This window comes from Talpa occidentalis, unplaced genomic scaffold, assembly GCF_014898055.3.
Source record: "Talpa occidentalis isolate TD23 unplaced genomic scaffold, MPIMG_talOcc4v2.1 talOcc4.8, whole genome shotgun sequence".
Lineage (NCBI taxonomy): Eukaryota > Metazoa > Chordata > Mammalia > Eulipotyphla > Talpidae > Talpa > Talpa occidentalis.
This window is the reverse complement of record NW_023605194.1, coordinates 25248998-25274730: the sequence shown is the minus strand read 5'-3', so window position 1 is coordinate 25274730 and position 25733 is coordinate 25248998. Positions and strand designations below refer to the sequence as shown.

The following is a 25733-nucleotide window of genomic DNA, read 5'->3' as shown; positions in this document are numbered from 1 at the left end:
CTTTCCCTTTCATTCCTTGGTGCTCTTCTTTTTATTTTAAATTTTATTTTTATATTCCCCATACAATTGCAACCCCAATTTTGACCCCAATCCCTCCTTCCCTCCCCCTCCCCCAAGAGTGTCTCTGGTTCATCGTTGTTTGTTGATTTTGATTTTTTTCTTCCTTATAGTTATTCTTTTTCCTGGTCCATATATAGGTTTTCTAGATTCCTGTTATGAGTGAGACCATCCGGTATTTTTCTTTTTCTTTCTGGCTTATTTCACTGAGCATGATCCCTTCCAGCTCCATCTATGTTGCTGCAAATTGCATGTGTTTATCTTTTTTGAATGCTGAGTAATATTCCATGGTATATATGTACCACATCTTCTTGATCCAGTCATCTATTTTTGGGCATTTGGGTTGTTTCCAAAGCTTAGCTATTGTAAATAGTGCTGCTATAAACATAGGGGTGCAGGTGCTCTTTGGAATTGATGTTTCTGTGTCTTTTGGGTAAATACCTAGGAGTGGAATTGCTGGATCATATGGAAGCTCTATCTTTAGTAGGTTGAGGAATCTCCACACAGCTCTCCATAGTGGTTGGACTTTGGTCCTCTTCTTAAGGCATGTGACCTAAGTTTGACAATGTAGTTTCTATACTGGTAAGCCACGTCTTTGATCTTTGGCTAATGTTATTTGGCTCCTTAATAACCCATTAAGTTCCACCTATTCCTTCACATCAAGCCACAGAAAGTTTTCTCCTGAGAGAACCAGGCACACAAGTGTGTGATATTCACTATATGATCTAAGTGACAAAGCTATTAGTTTCCTTCTTGAAATGAATTTGTCATTATAAACAATTGTCAATTTTATCTTGGACATCAGTCCCCAAAACATGCTTTTGGTGGATTAGTAGCACCTAGCATTCATTGTGTTGTGTTCTAAAACAGAACCAGATGCTAAGAAAGACAGTGTCCTCCCAGCTTACATCATTTCGGCACAGCAGCAATGGGCTCCAGAGATGCCTCATCATTTTTCTTTCCAGACACTATTTTTCATAATGCCTGTAGTTTTTCACTGGAAAATTACTTGAGTTAGCTCAGAAGTCAAATTAAAAGGAATATGGGAAACCCCCTTTCTTTTGCTAAATTAAAATCAGAAGGTCTATGTCTAAAGTTACATACGTTGTATTTCATGGGTACTGAGGCTCACCAGTTGAATCCTTTTTGTTCTTAAAACAGAAACAGCAACAAGAAGTGTGATATGGAGGATGTGGATATGGTCCCAGAAAAGAGAAATAAAAAGATTAAAGGGCTTGGATGTGGCCCTGAAGAAATCCCCGCTAGAGAAACAGCTGAACTGACTTTGCCTGGGGGGACAGAAAGGAGAGGTGACAGGAATGAAACCACAGTCTTCTATCTTCTGTTACAGTGGTGTACTTTACTGAGTCAGACACTGTATTGAAGACTTTACAAGTGATTTATTATTTGAACTTCATGTTTATTCTGTAAAATCGTCATTGCCTTTTTGCCATGAACAGATAAGTAAAGTGAGATTCAGAGAGGCTAAGCAATTTGAGTAGGTCACACAGCAAATTAAGTCCAGGGTGACTCTAGAGGGCATGTTCCTAGCCACCAGACCACATGTATGAAGCATGGACATAGTATTATATAAGAGGACTGAAGTATTGATTTTCCCTTAATTTCAGAGGGATGGAACTAAGTTAGACACAAAGGATTTCTTTCTTTCTTCACTTTTTATGGTGAAATGTAATAATAATAAAAGTGCATAAAATAGAATATATTTGCGCCTCGCACCCAGATCTTCATTTCTAAAAGCATTTTTCAATAAAAGAAAGCAAAAGTCCTTGGAGAAATGGATGGTTCTAGGGCTGGTGTAGGAAATACAGAGGAGGAGCCTGGAGCATCTTATTGTGCTAGAAAGTAAAAAGAAAGGAGGGGGAAGAAAAAGGGGTGGGGAGGGAGGGAAAAAAAATGAGAAAATCCCATAATAATGGCATATAGCAATGGGACAAAAGAACCAAATAAAAGAAGTTGAGGGACAAAACCAGAACCATTTGAGCAGCAAAATATAGTAGTATAAGATTATAGTCCAAAACATAAAATAAAGTCCATGAGTCCATGTACATAATTAATAAACAAATGGAGAGAATGAAATAAATCTCCCAAGCAGAATAATTCCAAATAACTAAACTGAATGTTCTGCCCTCTGGAAGGCAGTGCATAACTCCCTACTCCCTAAATATGAGCTGCTCGTAGTGAGTTCCTTCCAAAGAGGACTGTGTAGAAAGAAGTTTTATTTCTTTTTAGGTAACTTTACATTGGAACATGACCAATACCTCAGTCAGGTAACTGTCAACAGGGGTAAGACATGTTCCCTTTCCTGGAGGTCCTCTTGACCCTAATATCCAGGTTCCTGAGTTGCCAAATTTTCCAAGCAGACAAGTCCCTTATGTGCAAGTGCACACACATGCACACACACACACACAAACTGAAAATCAAAGACTAAGTCAAGGAGAACTATTCTTGTTCCTCCGGTCACCATTACTATATTTCCCAGTGAGCATCTTTGAACTACTTGTATTTTGTATTTAGCAGAGACACTTCTCAGGCCAGCTCATTAAGTCTTATTTTGCCTGTTTTAGCGCTAATGTATTCAGGTCATGACTTTGTTTATGATCAAGTAGAGGACAAACAAACCTAGCTATGAAGATTCCAGGCTAAAGAATCAGACTGAAATCCTGCCTTTAGTAGCCTCTTCTGAATTGTGTCATCTGGACCAAGTTTCTCACCCCTTCTGAATCTCAGTTTCCTTATATATAAATAAATATATAGATAAACAAATAAACAAAAATACTTCACAAGTAGATCAAATTAGATGCAAAATATACATAAAGTATTAATGCATTTTCTGACACACAAAAAACTAATACACAATTATTGTTAGTATTAAAAGATACAGTAGTTGATCTAGTAGGTCCTTTCCTTATGCCTAAGTGAGATATATTGCTAAATGTCAGGTTTTAGAGTACAAATATTAAAAATTGTTCTGTGACTTTTATATTTCCTACCCTATTTTGAATTCATAATGAAATGAAAAATGAAGTCTACTGTCAGTAAGAGGTCTTGAGAATTTTCACTTCTGATTTTAAGACAGATTTGTATCTCTTTCCATCAGGTTTATAATCGGAGATTTGCTGGATTCTGAAAATGACATCTTTGAACAGTCTAAAGAATGGGACCTTTATGGGTCAGAGGAGCCACAGAAGGCCTTTGACCATGGGACAGAGCTCATCCCATGGTATGTGCTGTCCATCCAGGCCGATGTGCATCAGTTCCTGCTACAGGGGGCCACAGTCATCCACTATGACCAGGACACTCACCTCTCTGCCCGCTGCTTCCTCCAGCTTCAGCCTGACAATAGCACCTTGACCTGGACAAAGCCCACCACGGCCTCCTCAGCCAGTACTAAAGCAAAACTCGGTGTGCTTAGTAACACATCTGAGCCTGGTAAATTTCCGTTACTGGGCAGTGCTGGATTAAGTGGCCTAGCAGAGGGGGTCTTGGACCTGTTTTCAGTGAAGGCTGTGTACATGGGACACCCTAGCATTGATATACACACTGTGTGTGTTCAGAACAAACTGGGTAGCATGCTTCTCGCAGAGACTGGTGTGACACTGCTCTATGGACTTCAAACCACAGACAATAGATTATTGCATTTTGTGGCCCCAAAGCACACAGCTAAAATGCTCTTCAGTGGATTGTTGGAACTCACTAGAGCTGTAAGAAAGATGAGGAAGTTTCCCGACCAAAGACAGCAGTGGCTGCGGAAACAGTATGTCAGCCTCTATCAGGTAATGCCTTCCCTTTTTCTTCATAATTCTCAAGTAGCATAATTCTCAAGACATAAATCTTGTAAGAACACACTTGTGGCAATAAGATGCCATAACTCATTCTCCTGGCTTAGTCAGTTACTCTCCAGGTGATATTGGGCAGCTTTTAACCTCTCCTTTTATTCTCTATAAAATGGAAATAATAATGATACCTATTCATAGGGTGACTGTGAGATTTAACCATGTTAATATGTGCACTGCCATATTGTAAATTCATTTGTGAAAGGAGAATGTCTGGTTCACAGTAGGTCCCAATACTATTTTATATGCAAATAGTGACTGTGTTCATTGTACTTCTCACATCTGGATAGTAACGACTTCATATAATCATTTTAATTTACTCAACATCCCAATCGAAAGCATTGCAACCTGGATGCTTTTATTACTAATTTGGGATTAGCTGGTTCTTTTAGAATCTTTACTTTGGAAATTGAAATCCTGGTTTGTCACCTACATGTTACAGGACTCTTAGTTATTTAACTTACTGTATGTTTGTTTCTAACTAGAACTTCTAAGGTTAAAAGAAACTTTCCCAAATTTGGGGTAAATCATACATGAAGAGCTTCCTAAGCAGATTTGTAGTAGCCACAGCCCTTAGGAGACAGTTTCTCACATCAGCTGCTTAAACTGAGTGAGTTTCTCCATAGCCCCAAGGTATTGGCTACATTAACATGCCACTGAAGCATGGCAGCCAGACTGCACTGAGTCAGGTGCAGCGTAACCAGACTCACGTGTTAGGCGAAAGGAAGGAGAGAGGGCAGAGGCAGAGATTGCTTGGAAATTGAGTCATAAACCCAGCCACGTGACACTATTGAAATGGCGTTGTTTGACGAGTTATATCAAAGTGTTCCGTTTTTCTTTGTTCTGCTTTTCTATCATTTAAGGGAAGAATTGCCTTTTTTTAAGAGTGTCACAGCATAAATATAGAACAGTGACTTAAAGTAATCACATGACTGATTTCATACACTTTTCACATACATACTTCTGATCATTAAACAGCTTTCCCTCTGGGAAGTTAGTAAAGGAACATAGACTGCTTTTCCATTTTCTTTCCCCATACCCAGGCAGTACTACGTACTCAGGATATGATATCCTAAGGAACTAATTTGATTAATTAATTAAAATCAGATAGGGCTGTGCATATGATCATGCTAATGCTGTTCAGCACAAAGTTAACTCATTTTAGTTAATTCATCTAAAATGGAAACCAAGTTATCTGCTTCCTATCTACTCCACAGGGAGCATTCAATGCAGTTAGCTGCTTGGAAGAAAGGTCTTATGAATATTGATTTTTAATTTTAATCATGCTCCAGCCCTCTAGAATCATGAAAATCTGTCTAACCTGGACATAAAGCAAAATCTTTGAACTCAATTACAATCACTGTCACAAAGCCAATGTGGTTTATTTGCTCCATTTGTTTCCTTCCCATGCTTATAGCATAAGTAACTGAATTAACGCATAAAGTCTACTTGGTTTCTTTCTTACTGTGGCAGCCTTCAGTTTTTGCTGAAGGAGGCAGTGGCTGAGATCATGAACAGCAGATAAAAGGTAAGAGGTACTGCTGGATCAGGGATGAATGAAATGACCTGGAGTACACTCAGTTGCAAACACAGCCACACCAATCCCTTCTCACAGTTGCAAATATAAAAGCAAAAGAGCTCCATATGCCTGTCATTTCTGAAAACACAGATACTGTTCTTCCCCTTATTGTTCTGTATCAGTCACCTCGGAAGATAGACAATACATCTTACAAATAATATTTCTCAAGATTTGACAGTCAAGATTTCTTTTTTGAAAAAAGAAGTGAAAAAAAATCAATGGTCTTTTCCCATCATACAGACCACTTCCCAAACTGTCTTAGGAAATAAAGTCAAAGATGTTAACTTGGTAGTTAGAGGATAAAAGGTCAAATAGACACCATGCTTAACTGCTACATGCCCCTATTAGTGACTAAGAATAATAGCTTTAGCCTGTTTAAGACTCTGAGCAAATCTAAGGTACAAAAGAAAACTATTTAAATGTAACTATAAGGTAAAAAAAAAATTATGAGAAGTCTTGGGTGCTTCCAAACTTCTGCTAACAACCCTTTAGTGTGTTTCTTTTTCATCTCCAGTTTGAAAAGGGCTTATATAGAAAATAATCTTTCCATATCTGAGTTCCCTTGTGTGATAAATGTATGTAAAGTTACTTTCAAATACCAAAAATATTTTAGTACTAAATGTAAATGGACCTAACAGGAGACTAAGTAGAAGACAAGAAGAAATAGTAATATTTAATGAAGTCTAGGAATACAAGAAAATAAACTGCAGGGAAATTAACATGGGATATGGCTTGAAGACTGGTATTGTGAGCTTTTGCTCCAGCTAATCATGGAAAGAGGTGAGGACCCATAATCCTGGGTATTTGGAAAGATCCCTGGGAAGATGAAAAAGTCAAATACAGGATTATCATGCAAATGTCTTTGGTCATGAGTAGCAGAAACAGATTTTGGCTATCTTCCAGGAGATTGGTGTTGTCATCAAAGGATTTAACAGTCCTCAAGATATCATATGCAAGGACTGTCACTACTTTGGTGGTGGGAAACAATGGTGACCACACCTGAGGGGAGAAATCTTATATTGTGAAAAAACAAACAAGGGTGTAAAATAATGGTACATTAAAATTTTTTTTAAAAAGATAAGCCAAGAGATTAAAAGGTATGGCTATTTTGAGAGAATCAGTTTTCTAATACTCAACTTCCATAAGAAATGTTTTCTACAAAGAAAATAATCCAGTCAAAAAATGGGCAGAACAGCTAAAAAGAAACTTCTCTGAAGAGGAAATACAAATGGCCAACAGTCATATGAAAAAATGTTCAACATCACTTGTAATCAGGGAAATGCAAATCAAAACTACAATGAGATACCATCTTACACCAGTGAGAATGGCACATATTAAAAAAAAAAAAACTAGCAACAACAAATGTTGGCAAGGATGTGGAGAAAAAGGAACTCTCCTGCCCTGCTGGTGGGAGTGCAAACTGGTCCAACCACTATGGAAAGCTGTGTGGAGATTCCTCAACCTACTAAAGATAGAGCTTCCATATGATCCAGCAATTCCACTCCTAGGTATTTACCCAAAGGACACAGAAACATTAATTCCAAAGAGCACCTGCACCCCTATGTTTATGGCAGCACTATTTACAATAGCTAAGCTTTGGAAACAACCCAAATGCCCAAAAGTAGATGACTGGATCAAGAAGATGTGGTACATATACACCATGGAATATTACTCAGCATTCAAAAAAGATAAACACATGCAATTTGCAGCAACATAGATGGAGCTAGAGGGATCATGCTCAGCGAAATAAGCCAGAAAGAAAAAGAAAAATACCGGATGGTCTCAGTCATAACAGGAATCTAGAAAACCTAAATATGGACCAGGAAAAAGAATAACTATAAGAAAGAAAAAATCAAAATCCACAAACAACTATGAACCACAGGCACACCATGGGGGGTGGGGGCGGGGAAAGGAGGGATGGGGTCTAAATAAGGGAGTTGCAATTGTATGGGAAATATAAAAATAAAATAAAAAAAAAAAGAAATGTTTTCTAAAACTGAAAATGTCACTTCACTAACCACAGTCCTTCCCCCATATTAAAAAGGAAGATACATCCTTCACCCATTCCAAACAAGATTCAAAATGACATTTTAGTTCCCAGAAAGTCTCCCTAAAGGATTAAACAAAAGCATTCTGCTTCTTTAGGCCCAACATATTTCCATTAGTAGGGCTAACATGCTGGGATGATCTAAATTGAGCAAAACCAAAGCATTACAGGCTAATGATGCTGATTCTTTCATGTATAATAGGTAATGGATTTAGTAAGGTTTTGTTTTTATAATTAAAGATTTTATTTTTGTGTGTAGATTATAGGTTTACAATAGAATTGAGAGAAAGGTAGGGTAATATCCCATAAACTCCCCTTCACTCTTGCATAACCTCCCCATTACCAACATCACTCATCAGAATGGTACTTTTTACCAAAGATGAACCTACATTAACACATAATCACCCAAAGTCCATAGCTTTCCACAGAATTCATTCTTATTGATAGTGTTGTGCATTCTATGGCTTTATACAAATATATAATATATAATATCCACCATTATAATATCATATGTAGTATTTTCACTACCCTAAAAGTCCTCTGTGCTCTGCCTACTCATCCCTTCCTATGACCCCAGACCAGTCTTCCCTAGCAACCACTGATCTTGTTACTGTCCCATAGTTCTACATCTCCAGAAAGTCTTATGATTGGAATCCAACTATGTTTAGCTTTCTCAGACTGGCTTCTTTCACTTACTAATATTTATTTAAAATCTCTCCATGTCTGGGCCTCCCCGGTGGCGCAGCGGTTGAGAACTGGGTTGCGAAGCTGCCCGCAGCCTCTGCAGTGCTGGTTCGATCCCCGGCTGCTCCCCGGCCACCGGAGGAGGGTCCCACATGGTGCACAGACCTCTCCTGCCACCCGCTGCTCCCCTCAGCAGTGTACTTCGTCATTCTGCCTGCTCTGCTCCCCGCTCTGGCTCTGGTGAATTCTCTCACCCTCCCGCACTTCTGACTGCACCCAGTGCTTGTATAAATAAATAATAAATAAATAAATCTTAAAAAAATAAAATAAAATAAAATCTCTCCATGTCTATATGGCTTGATAGCTCATTTCTATTTGGTGTTGAGTAACATACCATTGTCTAGATGTACCAAAGTTTATTTATCCATTGCCTACAAAGGACATCCTGGTGTGGAGGTTGTTGTGTGGATATGAGTTCTCAGCTCTCTGGGGTAGATAACAAGGAGTGTGATTGCTGGATCATATGAAAGGAGTATGTTTAGTTTTATAAGAAACTGCCAAACTGCCTTGAGTGTCTGCACTGTTTTGCATTCCCAATCCGAGTATGCTCCGCATCCTTACCAGCATTTGGTGGCATCCATATTCTGAATGTGGGCCATTCTGATAGGTATGTAGTCGTATCTCATTGTTTTAATTTGCAGAATCCTGGTGACACATGTATGATGTGGAGCCATTTTTCATATGCTTACTTGATATCTGTATATCTAATTCAGCAAGGTGTTGTTAAGACACCTTTGGCCCATTTTTTTAATTGGACTGTCTGTTTTCATACTGTTGAACTTAAGAATTCCTCATATATTTTAGATAACTGTCTTCTGTCAAATGTTACTTTTCTAAATAGTTTTTCCCAGTTCGTGGCTTATCTTCTAATTCTCCTGACATTGCCTTTTGCAGGGCAAAAGTTTTTTATATTAATGAAGGGTTCTACTAAAGATTTTTAAGATGCAATGGTTAAAATTCATGGACACGATTTTTACAAAATTTCTTTTAGAGTCAGAGTATATTATTCAATAAAGTAGTTAAAACTTATTTATGAAATTGAAACAAAATGTTTATTTTTCTTCGTAGTCAGTTTCAGTGACTTATTAAAAGGACTTTCTTCAGCAGACTTGTCTCAACCATTTTCATTCTCTGTAACATTTCAGTCAAGATTCATTTTCCAGGATGGAGATTCTGATTGCCTTGTTTGAATCATGTGACAACCATTGATCAAGGGAGGATGTTTCCCAAGACTATATCCAGTGGAAAAGAGATAAAGTAAAGTTGGGGTATAGTGAAAGAGTAGAGAAATAATTAATGGACAGGCATAAGACACAGATATCCACTACCAGAGATCACCAAAATGTTTCCCACATCAAGTATCCAAGTTACTTAGCATCCAGGGATCCAAAACAGGATACAGGAAGTGGGAGGTCACAACTAAGTCAAAATCAGTTAGTCATTGACCATTAGGATGAAGAAGCACACACACACTCAAAGCCTCTTTGTCATTTACATATTATCTACTACTAAGCAAAATGTATTTATAAGCATTCCTTTAGAATTGCACAAGAGGACTAATCTTCAAAGTCTGAAGAAAGTTACAAGAGTAAATGGAAATTAATTTTAAAAGAGTCCTTTTCCACAACGTGTGAAATATCATCAATATTATCTCTGATTCATATGCAAATGTTAGTAGTTTGTTAACTTACTTTCCTGACTTATAGGGAGATTTGTTGACCATTGTTTTATTAATAAATCACTGTTGCTACTGAGTGTAAATTATATGGAGTTGCCTTATGAGAAGCAACTATTATTGTCCATTAACCTGCCCCTCACTTATGTTTTTGCAACTCACAGCATCATAACATACATGGTGTTCAAGTCCCCCAGGCTCTCTATCCCTAGATATTTGCCAATCAAGAGGATAGCTGTCCAACTATTTAAGGTGCTCCCCAGAGCCCTCCAAATGAGTTCCCTGTATTTCAAGTCAGACTGTCCCAAGCATCAAACTAGGTGAAAATCTACCTGGAGAGATACAATAACAAATAGAACTTGATTTTACTTACATAGATACATACATACATACCAAAGCCCTGATTTGCGAGTTATGTTTTAATGATTTTTCCTACAATGGTAACATTGGAACATAAACTTTGAAATTGGAAAGAAAAATATGTTTTTGATAATTCCAGTTGCATGTGGCCCATCAAGCATATCAGCAGAGATTTGATCAGGACAACAGAGGACATTATGAAATGTCCACTAGAAAAATCCCAATAGCTAGAAAACAGCCACTTGTGTGGACAGATCATTATTCTTTTGGTTGCCAGGGCAATTGCACCTCTGGGAATTTATTGGAAGTCATTAATATGTTCAGTTCCACATGCCTGCTGTTCCCTTATGTGTTTGGCATGTGGTTCTTTTATAGGATGATGGGCGATATGAAGGCCCAACTTTGGCTCATGCTGTGGAGTTGTTTGGTGGCAGACGATGGAGTACTCGAAACCCCAGCCCTGGGACATCAGCAAAGAGTGCCGAGAAGCCTAACATGCAGAGAAACAACACCTTGGGCATAAGCACCACCAAGAAAAAGAAGAAAATCCTTATGAGAGTAAAGTATTACTTATTTATTAAGCATCAATCCCAGTCATCCAGGACTACTGAATGGTCTTCACCACTATAAACTCCCTTAGATCATTTGGGTTGGGGATAAGAGGGTGGTATAAAACCAAGAGGCAGAAAAGGATTTGACTTGTTCAAAGAAGCACATGCAATGATGGGATCATACTCCATGTGGGAGCATGGGCTCTGCTGATGGGCAAGGAAGGAATCGCAAGAAAAGGAATCAGATATTGAAGGTTCGTAGCCAAAATAATACAGAGCACAGCTTAAGAAGCATCCTAAATGTCCATCCACACATGAAGAATAAGGAAAATGTAGCATATACATACAATGGAATATTATTCAATCTTAAAAAAAAAAGGAAATCTTGCCATCTGCTACAATGTGAATGAACCTTCAGTACATTATCATAACTGAAGTAGAAATAATAGAAATATATATAATTATCACTATATATTATATATCATATCACATGTGTTACATTATCTGTATTATCATTATAACATGGAATATATTTTTCCATGGTTTGCATGTGGGAGGCCGTTGATGCCTAGATAAAATTTCATCTGCTTCGTAGAATATTGAGACATACAGACATATCTCTATTCAGAGACTCCAGGGCCCGAGGGCTCATCGTGGCGGCCTGCTCCCTGAGGCATGCTGCTTTATAGTGAAAGATGAATGGCCAGGCTTCGCCTAGGTCTTTGCTGGTTTCAGAGTTCAGGGACCTACCTGAACTTACATAGTCATAGGAGAGAAATACAGAATGAGAAACTGAGTTTTGTGTCCCCAGGGTGAGAGTGGAGAGGCAACTGATGACGAGATGGCCACCAGAAAGGCTAAAATGCACAAAGAGTGTCGGAGCCGGAGTGGGTCTGACCCTCAAGACGTTAATGAACAAGAAGAATCAGGTAAAGCAGCATATTCCACATCTGAGATTTATTTTTAATTTTATGGAAAAAATATGCATTAAGTTTTAAGTTGTTGTTTAAGTACTGTGGGCTTTCTTAACACTACTCTTTTTATTGATAATATTTTTGGCTTTGTTTTTAATTCAATAATGGAACCCAAGAAGTATTTCTGCAAGCCTGGTGTGCTTAGAAGAAAGGTCCCATTAATTAACTTGCAGTTTTGATAAGGATTATTGGCTCTACAAGATACAATTTGATAGATTAGACCAGTGCTTTCAATCCTGCCTGAATATTAGAGCTTGTAAAACAAAATGTCTGGATGTTCTGGACAAGGATGCTCCAGACCAACTTATTCAGAAACCTGGACCTCTATATATTTTTAAGCTCCCCAGATGATTCTAATGTATAGCCAGGGTCGAGAACATACCAGATAAGTCTATTCATCCAAAATATTTGAATGCTACTAGTGTTGAAATTGCCTGCAGACAGATTGACTTGCTTAGACATTTAGAAGCATCTTTGATTTTCATCTGACTTCTGAGAGGAAGTATAATCGAAGTCATTCTCTTTTCTGTCTTTCACTCTCACAGAGGCGAATGTCATCGCTAGCCCTCCTAACCCTCTCCCTTCCAGAAGAGCCCACTCTTTGACCACGGCTAACTCCCCTAACTTGGCTGCCGGGACGTCATCTCCCATCAGGCCAGTGTCCTCCCCTGTGCTGTCTGCAAACAAGATCCCATCCAGGTGGGGCCTTAACATGATAAAACAGAGGGACCCTTCTCATCATTCAAATTGTATAGAAGGGTGCATTCTTCCAGGGCACTATGGAAAAACTGTCTCTAATTTTAACTTACCAATCACATTGAAAATTTATATGTATATATATATATATATATGTGTGTGTGTGTGTGTGTGTGTGTGCACATATATACACACATATATGTATATATGTATTTAAGTGCTGCTAGTTTTCCTGATTTTATACTCCTACTTGTCATATTACTTATACTTGCTCCTAATTGAGAAACCAACCATTCAGAAGTGAAATGCAAGAATGCAAGCTGTGATTCTCCAATCTGCACTATCCAATATAGTAGCTCTTTAAATGCAAATTAAATCTAAAACTCAGATCTTCCGTCACAACAGCCATGTTAGAAGTGCCCCACAACTCCAAGCAGCTGGAGGCTACTGTACTGAAGTGCAGACGTGGAACAATTTTGTCATTGCTAAAAGTTCTGTTTGATAACACTGCTTTATAACTTAAGTTTTAATATAAGCTGCTTTACCCTTTACTAATTATTGAAATACAGTTTAATACTCTCTTTTTATATGTAGTATATATGCCCGGAGACATGGCTCTATTATAGCAAGTTGTATATGTTCAGATATAATTCTCAGGTTGATATTAATAGTAAATCATTTTATAAGATCCATGCAAATTACAGGGTGAGAATCATCTCTGCTGGTTTCACTGAAACCAGAATACACTAAAGTTTAAGAACTATAGAGATTCCAGACAGAACCAAGATAAAACAGCCATTCCACTTAATCAAAGGGCAAGAGGAGGAACTGGGACTGTGCAGACATTGGCTTTGGAAATGCTAAACACTCTCTTTCTCTTTCTCTCTCTCTCTCAATAAGAATCCTATATAAGTCATATTTAAAATGGAATATTTCTTTCACAGTGTAATAATGAACAAAATTGAATGCTTTATACATTCAGATTTCTACACTTGTGAAACTGTGTTGAGGGTACATGAGCATTCTTTGAACCACTCTTGCAACTTTTCCACAAATTTAGTAACAAAATAAAAAATTACAAAGAATCAGAATTCTTTTTTTTTTAAAGATTTATTTATTTATTTATACAAGCACTGGGTATAGTCAGAAGATACTCTTCATTAATTTAACTGAAAACCATAATCAAAACATTTCTCTTACTATCCTATCAGGGAACCAGTGTAAGAAATTTAAAATATTGTCAAACAGCTAGATTGAGTTTTTGACCTAGTGATGGATATCTTTATGTTGAGTAACAACAGCCTGGGCAGGTGCAAATCTAACCCTGAAAGGTGTTTTCCATTCTTCAAGTTTTTGTGACTCACGTTTTCCATTAATATTAAAAGCCCTGGGCCTTCCCAGTGGCGCAGTGGGTTGAGCGCAGCGGGTTGAGCACAGCGGGTTGAGCGTAGTGCTGTGAAGCTGTCCGCAGCCTCTGCAGCACGGGTTCGATTCCCAGTAGGCCAGGGAGATACCCACATGGCACGGCAGACCTTTACTGTCTCACCTGCTGCTCCCCTCAGCATTGTTTTTGGTCCATCTGCCTTTTCTGCTACCAGCTCTGTCTCTGGTGAATTCTCTCACCTTCCCGTGTCTCTGGCCTGTACCCCAGTTCTTGTATAAATAAATAAATCTTAAAAAAAAAATATGAAAAGCCCTCCCCTAGTTTCATCTAAGAACCAGTTCAAAAAGGAAAAAGAGAAGACATTGATACATTCAAGACTTCCTTCTTAAATGTTTCTATAATTTAGAAATAACATGCACAATTCTCCATAGATCATGACGAGTAGTTTGGGACTCTAATATTATTTTTCTTCAAAAAAACTGAACTTAGAGCTTTTTACCCTCCCCCCATCATCCTGTGATCTCAAAGACCTTTTATGATTAGCAGAGAAATATGAACCTCAGCCTTGCACTCTTATTGAATAGGCTCCATACGTGAAATGGTTTAAGTGCATAAGATGCTACATTTCTCCTGACACAGTATAGATTAACTTTGAGAGAAATGAAAAGACAGTATGGACAATAGCCTGGACCTTAAACGGCCTGCAACCCACCTTTCAGCTCATGCTGTTAATCCGAGAACATTCGGGGGCAGATGGTGGGCACTGCCCGGTCTTGCCTAGTAAGCCTGTCTTTGTTACAGTGCATGGAGCAGCAGCAGCTGGCATGGGCGGATCACAGGAGGAATGAAGGGCTTTCAAAACCTCATGGTTTCAGACAGTAACATGAGTTTTGTTGAATTCGTTGAGCTGTTCAAATCATTCAGGTAAGGCACGTTCTTATCATTCTCAGCCTGCCATGTTTATCGCCACGCTAAACGTGAGGCATTTTGCTTCCCTCGCCCAGTGTCAGGAGCCGCAAGGACCTGAAGGACCTCTTTGACATCTACGCGGTACCCTGCAACCGAGCCGGCCCCGAGCCAGCCCCACTCTACACCAACCTGACAATCGATGAGAACACCAGCGACCTTCAGCCTGACCTCGGTTTGTATAATGGTATTTCCCATTGAGGCCTTTCTATCTAAAAGCAAAGCTTAGGGCCTCCCTGGTGACCTAGTGGTTAAGTCTCAGCACTATTACGTTTATGGCCTGAATTCGATCCCCTGCCAGGAAGCTACCCACATAGTGCAGCAAACCTCTCCTGTCTCACCCGCTGCTCCCCTCAGCAGTGTATTTCAGTAGATCTGCCTGTTCTGCTCCCTACTCTCTGAATCCTCTCACTCCCCACACCTCTGTCCTATACCCCAGTTCTTCTATGCAAAAATTTTAAAAAAATTTAAAAAAAAAAAAGAAAGATCAGCAGAGGTTTGAGACCTGTAGAGTTCAGGCTAAAGGTGGCCCTAAAATTGTCCTATGCTCCACCTTTTTATTCCTCCCACCCTCCCTTTGAATCCCTGACAACCATTGATCTTTTTTCCTGTTTCCATAGTCTTGCCTTTTCCAGAATGTTTTATTGTTGGACTCATAGAATAAGTTAGCCTTTTTACATTGGCTTCTTTCGCTTGGCAACCATACTTAAGGTGCCTTCCTGACTCTTCATGACTTCATAGCACCTTTCTTTTTATCACTGAAGAGTGTTCAATTGTATGGATATTCCACAGTATATCCATTCTCCTATGAAGGACATCTTGGTGTTCCAATTTTTAGCAATTACAAATAAAATTTCTATAAATGTGTGCAGGGTTTTGTGTGGATGTAAGTTGTCAACTCATTTGGGTAAACACCAGGGAACACAATTGCTGGGCTGTATAGTAAGTCTCTGTGTAGTTCTGTAAGAAACAGCCAGGTTATTTTACAAAGAGGCCAGAATTCAACAACTGGCCACACCAAGTTCATGCAAATGTGGAGCAACTAGAGCCTTGCCAGTGGGAATATAAAATGGTTTGTCAGTTTGGAAGAGAGTTTGGCAATTTCTTACAAAAACTAAGCATACTCTTACCATATGATCTAGCAATTACATTCTGGTATTTACCCAAATGAACTGAAAACTTATAATCATACAGAAACATGCCCACAACTGTTTATGGTTACCCTTCTAAAATATAGATAAACTGTAAATTTAAGGGTACATCTTCAGACTCTGCAAACATAAAAATGTAACAGTAGTTATTCTCAAAAACCAAAATCCAAATTCAGCCTCAGGTCCCCAGTAAAATACACATTTTGTATAAATGTATACAAGTAATATCAAAACTCCCATGTAATATTAAAGCTCATGGGTGTTCAAGATCATAAGCATCGTTCTCTTTTATTTACTTATTCATTGGTCCATTTTTTATTCCTTCAGCTATGTGAATATAGGAATAAGCACTGAGATTGATGGCTTGTTCAGCAAGATTAGTGAAGATTTATTCCAGCATAATTCCATGCACCATTATCTCCAATATAAACTTCGTAAAAGATGCTGATTAGCATGTCTGTGTTCTGTGGATTCTGTTTCAGATTTGTTGACCAGAAATGTCTCAGATTTGGGCTTGTTCATTAAGAGTAAACAGCAGTTGTCGGACAACCAAAGGCAGATATCTGATGCCATTGCTGCTGCAAGCATCGTGACAAATGGCACTGGGGTCGAGAGCACGTCTCTGGGCATCTTCGGGGTTGGCATACTCCAGCTCAATGACTTCCTCGTGAATTGCCAAGGAGAGCACTGGACCTATGATGAGATCCTCAGCATCATCCAGGTTTGTATGTGTGAAGCCTTGCTATTCTAATTATTTCCTGGTGAATGTTTACTCTTCCTACTTCTTTCCCAAATCTTCAAGTCTAGGGCAGAGACAGAGGGTTTTTTTTAATACCAAATAAGTTTCCTTATTTAACATATAATTAACATAAGTCCCAGGCCTTCTCATACTCAGTAACTGTTATAAGGAATCTGTATTTCTTGTTCTAACAAATACAACTGAGTTCATCTAAGTTTTCAACCTCTTTTGTCATTTCACTAACATTTATTAGCTTTGACTACAGAACTTGCACTCTTTTACAAACTGGGATGATAGTAGTAATAAGATCAAGTTTTGATCCTAGTGCGTGAGGCAGACAATAAACAGAGGTATAGTATAATTTCAGATCATAATGGGTTCTGAAAAAAATTCAAGCAGAGTAAAGGAATGGAATGATGCAGGAGGGCCAAGTGGAGTAAGCAAAGGCCACTTTGAGGAGGTGACACTTGGATGGAACCCTGGATGAAGAAGTCATGTGACTGATGGCTGAGGAAAGAGCATTCCAGATGGGAGCAGCAAGCTCAAAGATAAGGCAGGAGCGAGCTCAGGTTTTTGAAGAATATCAAAAAGGGCTGCTGTAATGGGAGCCATGTAAGACAAGGACACAAAGGTAGACATGATTTCAGACACGTGGTCAGGGGCAGAATCATTTAGACATTTTAGGCCATGAGTTTAACCTTAGTCCTTGGGAAAAGGAAAGTGATTGAAAATTTTTGAGCAAGGAAGTAATGTGATTTATGTTTTTAAGAACACATTCTGGCCACATCAGAGAATAAACTGTACTGGGGAAGAAGTGGAAACAGACCAGATAGGAAGCTGTCGCAGTAAACTAGGCAAGAGATGGTGATGACTTCAGTTAGAGGGTGATGGAAATTAGTCTAGGTTGTCAGCCTCCCTTGTCAACTGATTGGTAATTCATGGATTAGCTGTCCAACAGTTAAATTTGATCTCTGGAAATCCTGAAAATAGATTGCTGTCACATGATTGAATCCTCGCTACAATAGCTTTGAGTACAGGCACTGTACTGAGTGTTCCCTTTCACTTGTGCCAACTCTGTAGTAACTGCCCTTATTCCCATTTTCACCCAGATAAACTGATGGTTTGTTTTCATATAAACTATCTTTATTCTTTTCTCTTACTGTTCATTTCTCTTAAATACACTCCATATGATAAACTCACTTAAAATAAATGTTTTCTTTTGTACTAAAAAGCTACGTCTTACCAATGCATAGCTAAATTTGTTCAAATATTTGGTTTAGATGTTTCCTGATGAAAAAGAACAGCTTTTAAAAATGATATGTTGTTTTTCCCCTTAGTTTCCTTTACCTAAATAACACTCTTTGTATCCTTTGCAGAAGTTCGAGCCTAGTGTTAGTATGTGTCACCAGGGCCTCATGTCATTTGAAGGATTTGCAAGGTAACTTTTAAAATAGTTTTAGCACATCACTTAAAAGTATATATTTTTCCAAAAATGGTCTTTTTTAAAAAAAAAAAAAGATTTATTTATTTTATGCATAGAAGAACTGGAGTGCAGGCCAGATGTACGGGGGCGATGAGATTCACCAGAGACAGAGCTGGGAGCAGAACAGGCGGATTTACTGAAATACACTGCTTAGGGGAGCAGGGGGTGAGACAAGAGATGTTTGCTGCGCCATATGTGGGTTAGCTCCCTGACTGGGGATTGAACTCAGGCCACTTCAGTGATAGTATTGAGACTTAACCCCTAGGCCACCAGGGAGGCCCTCCCAATGTGGTCTTAAGAAAATTTGTTTCCTCTAGGTTTCTGATGGATAAAGATAATTTTGCCTCGAAAAATGATGAGTCACAGGAGAGCACTAAGGAGTTGCAGCTGCCCCTCTCCTACTATTACATAGCATCTTCACACAACACCTACCTCACAGGCCATCAGCTCAAAGGAGAATCCTCAGTAGAACTCTACAGCCAGGTACAGAGAATTCCACTTGGAATCTGGACGTCATTAAACCTATTTACATAACCCCCAAAGTCACAAAATCCTGACCTCAGAGTCCTTTGAAGAATTTATAAACTATTACATGTGAAGTGTGAGGAACAGTATATAGGAAAACTGCCTATATGCACAGTTGTTTTCTTCTTTTGTTTTCTTTTTTTCCCTCTATCTATACTTAACTTTTATTCCAGGCAAAAAAAAAAAAAAGAAAGCATTTTTTTGAGACTCATAGCTTTTAGATCCTAGTCTGACCTACTCCAACTAAAATTAGATTTTCCCATGGGAAAATTATCTAATCGTTTCCCTAAATGCTAAATAAATCAATATATTGTAGTGGGAAACCATGGTAGAAAATGCAACTTACTACGAAGTTATTCCCAAAATATTTTTGTTTTGCTTTGCAATTTGTTAGACAATCAATCCATCCCTATGGTAACCGACATAACAAAAAAAAATTTTGCACAGACCATAGGCACTGTCCCTACACACTTAAATTCATGGGAATGTTCTTTGAAATTCAGTAGATTCTGTGGACTAGAAGAAGCACATTCTTTTAACCTAAACATCGAGCTCTCAATAATCTCCATGTCAGTTGCCTCTTCTTTATTTTCTGCCACTTCCTCGTCTCTGCTGCTGGTTCTATGAATGCCTACAAGAAGAGTTACCAGGAAGGAGCTGGGCTAGGTCTTGGAGATATAAGTGTGTGGTTGTATGTATGTATGTGTATATGTTCACATATGGGAAAGTTCCAAGTGGGAAAATTATAATTGTATTATTTACACAAACCCAGCAGGCTTGAGATTCCTTTGTTTTCCAAATTAATCTAGATATTCCTCAAAGGAGGGTTCAGATTTCTGCCCCAAATCTTATCTAATATGAATATGTATTGTAAACACTAAAATCTAACTAAGTGACTATTATTATGAAATTAAAGTGTGTCCTTAAAGTAGTGATTTTCAAAATAGCAGTCTGCCATGGGGCATCAGCTGCTGACTCTGTGATAAGAAACCTGTAGAGTAGGAAAGGTCCCAGCCCTGCCCCCACTGCAGCTGAAGTACTGCTCCTTTCTGCTCTGTAAGTGCTGGCCCTCCATCTGCACTGTGCTCTAACGTTAAAAGAAGTTTCAGATTCATTGTTCCAGCGGAAAGAGATAAAGGGTAAAAAAAAAAAAGTGTGTGTATGTGTGTGTGTGTGTGTGTGTGTGTGTGTGTGTGTACCTGTGTCTGTTTCTCCTAGGAAACAACAAGGGCCAGTTCCCTACTTCACTTCCTTTTTTGACTTCCAAGTTTTTCTTAACTCTTTGGCATTACACGTCAAGTCAAGGTCATCACAGGCTTTGAATAAGACACAGCCCCACCAAAGACTCACAGACAAAATTAACCTTATTATGAGACCCCTTCACTTCATTTCTACCCACTCTTCCCTGCCCTTTCAGTTACCTTCTAACATTGCTCTGTGGGGCAGATGAAAAGTGAGAAAAAGTTCTGTTCTCACCTGGAATTTCCATCCCTGTTTCCTTTCTAGCCATTTATGTCATGTCCACTTTGATATGTGAACATATTAAAGAGGCAGAAGCAGGGCTAGATTTAATCTAAGGTTTTATCTACATTTGCTCAACTGGGGTGGGTCCATTCACTGCCCACACAGGTCCTGCTGCAAGGCTGTAGGAGCGTAGAGTTGGACTGCTGGGATGGTGATGATGGGATGCCCATCATTTATCATGGACACACACTGACAACTAAGATCCCCTTCAAGGTAATGCTTCCTGACTTTCTTTAATTCACATAGAGCCATTATCTTCATTCATCACTTAAAGATTCTACCTAATTGCATTTTAAGGTGGGGGTTCTGATCTAGAAAGTTCTGATCTAGAACTCTCATTAGATTCTCGCTCAACCAAAATTTAATAACCATTATCTTAAATTAGTTATCACTTAATAATATTGTTGCAACTTTTAGATCATAAAATGGTCTATAAAAGGCAGGGGCTATTAAAGCTCATGGGTGTATTAAAGCTATAGGAATTAAAGGTCATTTGTTCTGGTGTCCTGCTTAAAAAGGCCAACATTTTTTAGGAAATTAAATAATTGACATTATAAAATAATGATAATTGATTTCACCTAAGAATATTGGTGAAATATAGAATAGAATACTGGTCTGATTGGATTATTGATTCAAATTCTAAGTAGTTCATTAGTTCACTGTGCAATTACTATACTCATTCAGAGGATTTTGGGTTGTATGCCATCATTTTTCTCTGAATTGTGCCTGGGCTGGGAAGGAATATTATTTCCATGTTATCTGTGGTGATAATGGCTAAAATGTGTTTTTCTCTCTAGCTCATTTTCCTGTTTAGCCCTTTTAAAACTCTTGTGCTTTGTATTAAAGGGAGGAGTTGATAACTGTTTTTATAAACACACAAATATATGTTTTATTGTCCCAAGTAGATTATAAACTTCTTATATTCAGAAAATATCTTACATATTATTTTGATGCTATAACTAAAGTTTTAACCTACAGTATATTCAATATATATATACATAAATATGTAAGCATGTACATGTGTGTGCACATTGAGTTGTTAAATTCAGCATGCTCATAGCTGTTTCTTATAGTATATAGACAAAACTCAATATGAAAAGTTTAATTTCTTTATATAAAGTAGCATTATCTTGGGCTTCATTTGAAAATGTATTTGAACAGATAAAAATCACCTTTGGCCAGCGTCTTCTGCACACAACAATTTAGATGCTTGGCTATAAGTTCCTTGTCTTATGTCACCCTGGGCAGATATGTGGGCTCTAATGAGCTGTTTTGGCTCTTGTAGGAGGTGGTAGAAGCCATAGATCGCAGTGCCTTCATCAACTCTGACCTGCCAATCATCATATCCATTGAGAACCACTGTTCGCTGCCTCAGCAACGAAAAATGGCAGAAATTTTCAAGGTAAACTTTGAGCTAAGTAGCAGAATGGTATTTGCTTGCAACTGTTGTTGACTTTTATTTGGGCCCCCATGGATCACACCACAGCTGAAGCTCAGCCCTCAAGCACGTACAGTTAGGGTCCTTCAGATCTGATAAGTGGGGGTGCCCTGGGAGCTTGAACTCCCTCTTGAACAGTTCAGCTGGGGTGACAGAAGCATTGTTCTGTGGTCTTCTGACCCTTTCCAGGAAGCCTTAGGAGATAAGAGCAATGCTTCTGTTTCTGAAATCATGGATGCCAGGATGACCTGTTAGTTGTATATGGAAAAGCTGAAAATATCTCAGGGGATAATAAATCGAATCTCCTGTGACCCATGCTGTATATACACAGAACCAAGTTGGCAAAGAGCTTGACCTGACAGTTTCTGTGTTAACACTCTGCCCCTCTTTATACAAGGGAATGATGGTGCAGACAGATTGAGGGCAGATGTACATTCTACATTTACCTTCCTTCAGAGCTGGAGGTATTTGCAGAAATATGGCTCTCCGGGGGTTTTAAGTTTTATTTTTTCAGTATGTGGTTTTAAGCTACATAACCTGATAAGGACCCCTTATAAAGACACATGTATCCAGATGGGAAAAGGCTGTTTGCTGTACTTGTCACATCATAGTACTCACGTCTCAATGCCATGAATGGTATTACGGTTTTTGTTGAAATTTGGCTAGACTATTCGGGGTGCTTCCTGGTATCAATTAGTTTTTCTTGTTGAAAAGTGATCTTTGATATTTTTAACAAATGAGTTCAAACTCCACTAATACCCTGCATTTGTAAGATTTTTTAACCATCAGAAAATAAACATCCAGGTTTCTTGAGTGTGCATTTATCAGAACTTTTATGTTAACACATAAAATGTGAGATGATTATTATTACCATTATTGCTCTGTAGTAACAACATTAAGTACCGCCATACACTGTGAGCATAAAAAAAGCCAGAACTTTCAGGGTACTCTTTTTTTAAAAAAAAAAAAAAAAAAAAAAGCATAACAAGAAGACTTCTTACTTGCGGCTTCATAATATAGTGTGGAATCTTATGTGGTATAAAAGATTTTCATAGTCATTTTTCACCAAATTATAAAATACTTTGAAGAAAAGTTTTCTTTTTTTGTGAAGCTAACCACACCCAAACCACACATGTCTCAGTGAACTTAAGGCAAACCACTATTGGGGGATCCCCCTTGTGCCTCAGGGACTTCCTTCATGCACCTGGCATATAAACCAGGGAGGCCGCAGTTTTCAGTCTGTACTTTTAAATTAGTAAGCTTCTCTAATTAAAAAACAACTAGAAATAGAAATTGCCCTAATTTCTGCCCTCACCCCACTGGGTCATCCTGTGCCCACCCCCACCACCCACCTCCTTGAAGGACACTCATCTCACTCTGGAGACCAATGCTCAGAAAAATCCCTGTGAGGGTGGGGTCTGCGGTTTACTAAATGGAGACAGATGCTCCCTCGTATCTTACATCTTTGTCCCCACCCCCTACTTATTCAAAATTTCCAATCTTTTGACTTCTTATCCACATCAGGAAAAGACAACATCCCACAAACAGTGGCCTCTAACTGAATCTCTGTTTTCTTTAGTACATCAGACCCCAGAGTGCCTCCCTACATGGTTAGAGCTGGGCCCATGTGCACAATGGCTGCACCTCTCTCCTGTCCTTCTAAACACCTCCCTCCCTTCCAGAAGGAAACTGCGGCGGCGGCTTCTGGAGGGAGAGGACACAACTTTCCTAAATCCACTTCCTTGGATTTTTAGAATAATTCAATTGTGCTGAGATGTCTAGTTGAATAATTTAAGTATAAGTAAAAGGCATTGATTATATGTTTTCCTTTGTTCTTTTTAGACTGTGTTTGGAGAAAAACTGGTTGCTAAATTTTTATTTGAGAGTGATTTCTCAGATGACCCAATGCTTCCTTCACCTGACCAACTCAGGAGGAAAGTGCTTCTTAAAAATAAGAAGCTAAAAGCCCATCAGACGCCAGTAGATATCTTAAAGCAGAAGGTACTCTCCTTGTTTAGGTGGTTGTGTGTGTGCTGCATGCCCAGAACAAAGAAATTAATGTTGTTCTAATTTGTCAGGTGACCTGCTGGCTAACCAGTTTTTAAAGATTGCATTTCCTTGAATGATACATTTAATTTTTGACTTTTCTTCTTTTTTATAAAGAATTTTTTTTTTACTTTACTTACATTATCAGCTTGTTATAAGGGATATAACTCAGTAAAAGCCAAAGGAAAGACACGCAGAGGGCAACGTGGGTAGATATGGGTGGGGTTTAGTGGGTAGAGAGATTCTGCATCTCCTTGGGATGAGCAGGCCCCCACAAGAACATCTGTGTGTTCATGAACCCAGAAGGTCCTAGAATCTTGTTCTTTATTCAAGTATTATTTTTTGTTACCTTTCTTTTTCCTTGTATTATTTTTTATTGAGAGAACATTGGTTTACTAGAGTACGTATGATTCAGGGGTATGAGTTTATACCTCTTCAGATATATCTTACCACACCACACCCACCCACCACCAAAGCACCCAACATCCTCCACCACAGCCCATTAGGTCCTCTCCCCACTTTGCTTCTCACCCTCATTTTCCCCCTCTGGTGTTGGCTTTCCATTTAATGGACCAATAAATAGTCTCATCCCACTTACCAAAAATTTTGTTCTGTGAAATTCATTTCCCATGGAGAATGTACCTCTGATAATTAATTCTGAGCAGGATAGTATGTAACCTTGTCTCTGGACTTGGCTTCAAATTTACGGATTCCACTGTTCCTTGAGAAAGAGCCCCCATAAGGGATCACCCTTGGATATGAGGCTGTGACTCCTGAAGTCAGTAATGGGACTCAGACAGCAGCAACCCTGTGGAGCCAGCATGGGAGCTGACACAGTGTACTACTGTGGCTTGTGAACCCTGAGACACTCCTACACCCACCTCACCCATGGAGATCTATGCCCCAAGCATCACAAACCTGCCTGTTCGGGAAGGCCTTCAACCCAACGATCCCTGAGAAAGTAAAAGCCCAGGACCACTGTGTCCATAAGTCAGGTTGTTCTTACTTATTCCACAGAATGACACTGCCTAAACTATTTAGGAGGGAACTTACCCATATCTGAATTGCCTTTGTTCCACGAGTGGGGTCATATTTTTCTGCCTTAGAATAAATTGGATATTGCAGAGAATAAGGAGGTCAGTACCTAGCTGCCTATTTGGCCACCCTTCATGTAATTCTGCACTGATGGAAATATTTAAGCATTTAAGGGACTTGCTACTCTTTCTGACACTGCTGGTCCATGGGTCTTTGCAGGGATCTCATACAGTCTGACACTTTCTACCAGGCCCTTTGCACCGCCATTCCCAGCCCATGGCTCTACCTTGAATGCATACTGTATAAAGGCCCTTCTTTTATCCATGATAAATAGACTTACCTGCTTTTGCCTAGAGCAAATTCCCCAAAATTTTGAAGAACACTAATCCTATGAGACATGCTGAGAAAAGAAAAAAAAATTACCTGGTTAAATAAGCCTGGGAAATGCTGCACTGGAGATCTTTGAGGAATGCACTTTAGCATGTTAGATGAAGGCAGTGTGAAACCCTATAGCAGGAACGAGTCTCAGTCGTTCAGGCTGCTGTTTCAGACTTCCATTGTGGTTTCGTAGCTACTGTTAATTGTCAGTTTTTACATCATCGCTATTAACACCCATTGAGCTCGTGTACCCTAAAACCCACTAGAGAAATCCCAGCCTGAACAATGTCAGATATCTAGCATGTACTGCATAGTAAAATATTTTATCTGTATGTAGACTGTATGTAGACAGGCTAAATTGTATCTTCCTTGAGTGTACATGTTTATTATAAAGGAAATGTAGGGTTTAGAACATTTCTTAAAACATGCCTAATTCCAAAGCCAAACATAACCTGTGTTACAAAGGTAAATTAACCTTGGTAATATCCACAGACAGAATTCAGGAGGGTTCGTGAAACTAGATGGAA

At 38.8% G+C, this 25733-nt stretch overlaps 1 protein-coding gene across 6 annotated transcripts in view; it reads left to right on the top strand.

Moving 5' to 3' along the window:
* Positions 1–25733, top strand: part of PLCE1 (phospholipase C epsilon 1) — a 241650-nt gene that overhangs the window by 177433 nt on the left and 38484 nt on the right. For 4 of the 6 annotated variants that reach the window (XM_054690577.1, XM_054690579.1, XM_054690578.1 and 1 more), the window contains 12 exons: positions 3176–3851; positions 10692–10874; positions 11679–11796; positions 12387–12540; positions 14723–14845; positions 14926–15062; positions 16521–16759; positions 18154–18215; positions 18578–18743; positions 20415–20522; positions 21595–21711; positions 23590–23748. In XM_054690577.1, coding sequence (XP_054546552.1) covers positions 3176–3851; positions 10692–10874; positions 11679–11796; positions 12387–12540; positions 14723–14845; positions 14926–15062; positions 16521–16759; positions 18154–18215; positions 18578–18743; positions 20415–20522; positions 21595–21711; positions 23590–23748 — 2242 coding nt within the window. The remainder of the gene's footprint in view (positions 1–3175; positions 3852–10691; positions 10875–11678; positions 11797–12386; positions 12541–14722; positions 14846–14925; positions 15063–16520; positions 16760–18153; positions 18216–18577; positions 18744–20414; positions 20523–21594; positions 21712–23589; positions 23749–25733) is intronic. The other 2 variants (XM_054690580.1, XM_054690581.1) reach the window with 2 other exon arrangements.